General features: G+C 37.0%; 1 protein-coding gene across 1 annotated transcript; it reads left to right on the top strand.

Moving 5' to 3' along the window:
* Positions 1-5,676: 5,676 nt before the first annotated feature.
* LOC133816092 (mini zinc finger protein 2-like) lies at positions 5,677-6,423 on the top strand. The gene has a single exon (XM_062248769.1). It carries the CDS (start codon positions 5,875-5,877, stop codon positions 6,175-6,177), a length of 303 nt encoding a protein of 100 aa, XP_062104753.1. The 5' UTR covers positions 5,677-5,874; the 3' UTR covers positions 6,178-6,423.
* The last annotated feature ends 471 nt before the right edge of the window (positions 6,424-6,894 follow it).

Raw genomic sequence — 6,894 nt, 5'->3', positions numbered from 1 at the left:
GGGAATCAGTATAACCCTATGCCGGGACAGGGAGCTGGAGTTTTTATAAACAATAATCAGCTCCCCCATGCACAATCTCAGCCTCTAGTGGACTTGGTCCAGGAGAGAATTAACCAGCTCGAAAGGGCATTCAAGCTCCTCCAGGATGAAAGGAATAGGGACAAGGTTGATGACTCCGATGAGGAGCTTGAGCCTTTAGCTCCACATATTTCCAATACGACATTCCCTCATGGGTTCAAGATACCCCACGTAGCTCCTTTTATGGGAACTCAGACCCATATAGCCACCTGAGCACATTCAATACCATCATGCGAGCCAGCAACATTGGTTACGAGCTCAAGTGTATGTAATTTCCAACCACTTTGATAGAACTAGCAAAAAACTGATTCAAAAAATTCAGAAGACATTTGATCTCGTCTTGGAATTAGTTAGCAAAGGAATTCAAAAAACAGTTCAAGGCCATGGTAGGCGTCTGACCCGAAGTCTCAACCTTAACCAATGTCAGATAACAGCCTAGAGAATCATTGAAAATTTACCTTGCGAGGTTTAACAAAGAGGTGGCACGAGCCCGCAACATCAACGACAGTGGTCACCTTATGGTTGTACCAGCTGGTATATTACCAGGGAGTCCCCTTTGGGATGATATGCAGAGAAAACCTATAAGGACAATAACTGAGTTCAATAAAAGGGCCCAGACATTTGTCAATATAGAGGAGGCGAGGTCAGCCTCGACCTCGGCTACCCCATCGATGTCACGGTCCTTCGGCGACAACCATTAAAAAGGAAAGAAAAATGAAGGGAATAACTCTGCGCAGACAGGGGGAAAAAGAATAAGGGAGACAAGTACTTATCCATTTAAATGAGATTCGGGAAAATATCTTCCTCGCTAATGAGAATCAGGTCCCGTTTAGGCGATCTGACCCAATGCGAAATCAGAAGGCAAAGAGAGACTCCAATAAGAATTGCAAATTTCATAGGGATGTTGGACATACCACTTACGAGTGCCAACAACTGAAAGACAAGATCGAAGGCTTGATCTCGAGAGGATATTTTCAGACAATATGTCAGAAACCGGAATACCAATCAAGCATCATCTGGTCTGAGGACAGCATCTGCGCAACCTTCCCAGCAGTTTAACAATTCCTAAGCAAGGGAAGATGATCGACCTCCCCCAATAGATGGGGAGGATGTGGTAACCATCTCCGGGGGACTGTACCTTGCCGGGTCAGGCATAAATGCCCAGAAGAGGTACATAAACAAGCTCAAGGTTGGAGACGGTTCTCCCTACGAACCTAAACCACAAGCTCCAAAGCAACAAAGGGTTGAATCTCAATCCAATACTTTTACTAAAGAGGATGCGGCACATGTCCAATTTCCCCATAACAATCCCCTGGTCATCACCCTTTACCTCGCGAACAAGAGGGTACGCAGAGTCCTGATTGATAACAGGAGCTCTGTTAATATCCTTTATAAAAGCCACTCTAGAAAAGATGGGACACACGCTTCAAGATTTGAAAGTCTATGCAACAACGTTGTATGGATTTTCAGGGGAAGGGACTACTTATAAGGGATCCATCGTGCTCCCCATAACCTTGGGAGACTATCCAGTCTCAGTAACCAAGATGATTGAGTTCGTGGTGGTGGACATCCCGTCAGCCTATAGCGTATTGCTCGGGAGACCAACCCTGGTTAGGTTGGGGGTAGTGTCATCTGTTATGCATTTGGTCATCAACTTCTGAACGTCTAGTGGCATCGGGACACTGAAAGGAGACCATCTCGCTACACAGGAATGCTATAGCATTTCCACGAGGGGAAAAAATCAAATAAGTGCACAGACACTTGTAGTTATTCGAAAGGTGGATGAATCCATCTTCAGGATAGAAGAAGAGATCGACCCTAGGGTTGAAAAAAAGGTTGATCTCAAAACATTAGAGGAGCTTGAAGAAGTAAAGCTAGATGAAAAAGATACCACGAGGGTGGTAAAAATAAGGAAAAATCTTTCCGAAAGCGCAAAATAGCAATTAACTTGCTTTTTGAAAGAAAATCAGGATGTGTTTGCATGGTCACACTCGGACATGGTAGGGATTAATCCAAGAGTTATTAGCCATGCACTCAACATAGAAAAGAGCTTCCCCCCGAAGCAACAAAAAAGGAGGCTCCTGGACGACGATCAAAAGAAATCCCTAAAAGTGGAGGACAAAAGGTTAAAAGAAAATTGGTTTATCCGAGATGCTTTCTATCTTGATTGGATCGCCAACCCTGTGATGTTCCCAAAGCCCAAGGGCAAATGGCGAACCTACATCGACTATTCGGACCTCAACAAATCATGCCCCAAGGATTGCTTTCCCTTGCCTCAAATCGACCAGCTTGTAGATGCCACTGCAGGGCATGGCATGATGTCATTCATGGATGCTTATTCTGGATATAACCAGATTTCCATGCAAGCACCTGACCAAGAACATATGAGCTTTGTAACCAACAAGGGCTTGTACTGCTACAACGTAATGCCTTACGGGCTCAAAAATGTTGGAGCCACATACCAAAGATTGGTAAATATGTTGTTTGCTGAGCAGATAGAGAATAACATGGAAGTTTATGTGGATGATATGTTAGTCAAATCCAAACATAACAATAACCGTGTAGACGATCTCGCTGAATCTTTTACTGTGCTCCAAAAATACAATATGAGACTCAACCCACAAAAATGCTCATTCGGAGTATCCTCATGTAAGTTTCTGGGATTCATAGTGAATGCTCGGGGTGTAGAGGCTAATCTTGATAAGATCAAAGTGTTAATAGACATGCCTTCGCCTCAAAAACATAAGGATGTACAAATTTTAACTAGACGAATGGCGACCTTAAGCAGGTTTATCTCGAAATCTACGGATCAATGTCTCCCATTCTTTAATCTTTTAAGAGGGGCAAGAAGTTTGAATGGCCGGACGAGTGTGAACTCGTGTTTCAGAATCTTAAGAAACACCTCGCCGAGCCACTGATCTTGTCTAAACTGATTGTAGGGGAAGTTTTATACTTGTACCTCACTACAACCAAGCATGACATTAGTGTAGTACTTGTATGGGAGGATAAGAAAGTACAAAAGCCTGCATACTGAGAAACTAGCTTTGAGCCTAATGCATGCATCTTGAAAGCTTCGACCCTACTTCCAAGCACATCCTATTCATGTGTTAATTGATCAGCCGTTGAGGCAAGTATTATCCAAGCCTGAAGCTTCTGGGAGATTTTTGAAATGGGTTGTTGAGCTCGGACAGTTCGAGATTACTTATCACCCTAGAGCAACGATCAAAGGACAGGGTTTGGCAGACTTCATTGTCGAATGCATAGGGATCTCCAATGAGGAAGTCGTAACCCCAGCCCGCGAGCTGTGGAGACTTTATGTCAATGGGTCCTCCAATGAAAATGGATCAAGGACAGGGATCATTCTAATCACCCCAACGGGTAATCGCTTACACTCGGCTCTAAGGTTTGGCTTTGAGGCATCAAACAACGAGGCTGAATATGAGATAAAATCAATTAGTAAAGTCTCAAGAATAGAAAAAGCAATTGAGTTACACAAGTTTAGGCTTTCTCTAAATCCTTGTACTCCACTTTAATAATCTAATTTTTATAAACACCAAGAACACGGAATTTTTTCTGATCTTGGTAAGTGCTCACTTCCTCCCAAAGTGAGACTTATGGAAATCTTCTCCCAAAGATTGTATGTCACGTTCACAAGCTTTATGATCTGTTTAAGAATAAACAACACAAAGCAAAACACAAACAAAGAGATAGTTGAACAAAGACAACTATTTACATTAAAAAAAACAACTCTTCAAAATATGAAATGTTTGAATGGTGAAGAGATGAGATTAGTTGCTGCTTAGGTTTGATAAATATAGAGTTTAGAAAACCCTAAGCCAAGCCAATCTCATTTTTTATCTCAATCAGATCAAATTAGAGAGTTTCTAGAAATAACTCTCAATTACCTTTACTGCAGAGAAATCCAAATGTAACAAAAGATCATTTTGTATTATCAGAAAATGGACGAACCTGGACTTAATTCTAAACCAAGTTCATTTCGAAATTGATCTTTTTTGGGCTCAAAGATATTACAAGATAATCAATTTAAATCAATTAAGACCAAGAAATATTTACAATGATGAATTATATATTAAACATACTATTATAGACATAGTTACCATAAATAAATAGGAAACGTGTCTATTGATAATTCATTTAATATAAACTCATACTTACCCAAAAGAGCAAAAACCACCAATTATACCATGTATAAATTTTCGAAATCAGCACACAATTAGAAAAATATATAAATTAAAAAGTCAGCTAATTTTAAATTTTACAACTATATATATATATATGCTTTCCCCTTTGCTTATTATAGTTTTTTTTTTTTTTGGGTCAAGATATCCTGTAATCCAATAAATATATATATATATATGTATATATACTCACAGCCACCCATATTGTAGTACATGTCCTACACGATATCACATATAAATTGTTAATATGTGTTTTTAGAATTGCAAAGTACTATTGATGACCAATCAGGAAAAAAAAGATAATAGGGACCATTAGTTGTACTGACATTACTCTTTTTGTTTCTCTTGATCTAATTAAAATACAACATTATATCGTATTAATTTATCAAAAAGTACGCATCAATACGTAATTCTATGATTCATAGAATAAAATCTTGAGTATTAATTAATTATATATGATCATAATCATAATAAGAGATATAAGTACTATATAATTAAGTATGAATTGATAGTGTAACATATGATCACGGGCTTCCAAAGTCCAAACTAGAAGTAGCAATCACTTAATAAATATATTAGATAGAAATGGAAAGCTTTTCAGTGCATGCAATCAGATTAAGTATGTTCTCTAATTATGTAATTGTAACTATTGGAAATATTTATATATATATATAAAATAAAAAAATTACATGCACACAAATAATAATAAACAAGTTAGTGGAATAGAATCTTATTCGTACATGGGGGTTGGCAAGCTTAGCTATCGAATTTTCTGTATTTAGGTCAATAAGCTAGACAATTGTGGTTGACATCGTATCACTGCACCCCACATAACCTTCCTTTAGTATCAACGTAAGGGCCACAGTATAATAATAATAATAATAATATTATTATTATTTATTAAGAAAATAATAATTAAATAAAGCAAACTATTAGCTTAGCTGGTTTTACAATATTCTATATTAAATCAATCACTTTGAAAGTAGGAACAGCTTTTTTTTTCTTTTCTTAATTTAATCCTAAGTCCCTTATTTAGAGGTTTGCCTTATTTGCAGGAGAATCGTCTTTTTCTATATACTATGTGATATTAATATTGATATATAATGAGTTTGTGGGGTAGTTGGACGGTCAATTCATAAAGAATAATTTTTTGAGTTCAATGGTAGTAAATTGTAAAGTAGTTAATTAATTAATTAACCAATATCAAATTTTACCTTTTGAAAAAAAACAACACAATAATAATAATACAGTAAAAAGGTGGTCGTAGACTGTGCCTCCTCCATCTTGGTCCAATTATACTATAGTGGAGTTTTAAAATATAAGAAAAAGAGGTTCATTACATGCTATAAATATAGATCTAGGGTTAGGGCTAGCTTGAGTACCATAACCACCAAAAGCAATTAACCTCTTCTTTCTCTTTCGCTTTCTCTTTCTCTCTTAGATATTAATATCTGGAGAGTAATAGAACTAGCTATCTAATAGTAATATTTATATATTCAACTGAGTATATATATATTTCTTTCTTTTTTTTGTTTTCTCGAAAGGGTTATTATTAGAAAATAATTTAGAGAGAAAATTAAACCGTATCATAATCCTTATGAGGAAGAGGCAAGTGGTGGTCAGAAGAGAAGAAATTTCTAGAAGCATGGCGGCGGCGGTTCGGAGCGTGAGATACGGAGAGTGCCAGAAGAACCACGCTGCGGGTGTAGGAGGGTACGCTGTGGACGGCTGCAGAGAATTCATGGCCAGTGGAGAGGAAGGTACCACTGCTGCACTCACGTGCGCCGCATGCGGCTGCCACAGGAACTTTCACAGAAGGGAAGTTGAGGCCTCGAGCACTAATCATCATGAGGTAGTTTGCGACTCGTGTTCTTCTCCTTCTTCATCCAATGGAGTATGATTATATCAAAATATATTTGTGAAGAAAGAAAAAAAAAAAGCTCCTATATATATATATATATATAAAGAGTTCATTATATATGTGTGTGTCAGTGTGTGTAGTCTTGTGTCCATGAAGATGAAGAGTTTATTTTTTTAAGGGGTTTCTTATAAATACTCATGTTGTGCTGGTTTCAATTACTAGATTATTGTTTATTTATTGAAGTGAAAGAAGTGAAAGAGTGCAAGTTTGTCTTGATTTGATTCATATCAAGTCCTGTTTTATATATGTATATATATAAATTTATCATATATTTTGTTTTTAATTATGCCATATAATGATAAAACCAGATTCTGGCAGACTAAACAAGAATGGCACCTTGCTTGTCAGCTTTGTTAATATATTACAGAGTGATATAATATATTTAAATATATATATGTATGTATGTATGTATGTATGTGTGTGTGAATATGATATTACATATGTAGTTTTGTGCTTCTGTTTTTCTTGAAAGAGAGAAAAATTTCATTAGAAATCAAAGCTGAACGACAGCAATTGCAACTGAATATGGAGGCTCAAAGGGTAACCAGGCCACCAAACTTTGGCTTCTCCTCTAAAGATAATGCTAGTTTTGTGCTTCTGTTGATTGTTGCGCTGAGCTAAACAATGATTTAATTAAATTATGTATTATGTAAATTAATTGTATGGAGGTTTTCTCAATTGGGAAATAATAATTAT

The sequence above is a fragment of the Humulus lupulus genome, chromosome 2 (assembly GCF_963169125.1).
Source record: "Humulus lupulus chromosome 2, drHumLupu1.1, whole genome shotgun sequence".
In the NCBI taxonomy this organism is placed as follows: Eukaryota; Viridiplantae; Streptophyta; class Magnoliopsida; order Rosales; family Cannabaceae; genus Humulus; species Humulus lupulus.
Note: the sequence above shows the minus strand (reverse complement) of the source record. Positions and strands in the feature narration are given on the sequence as shown.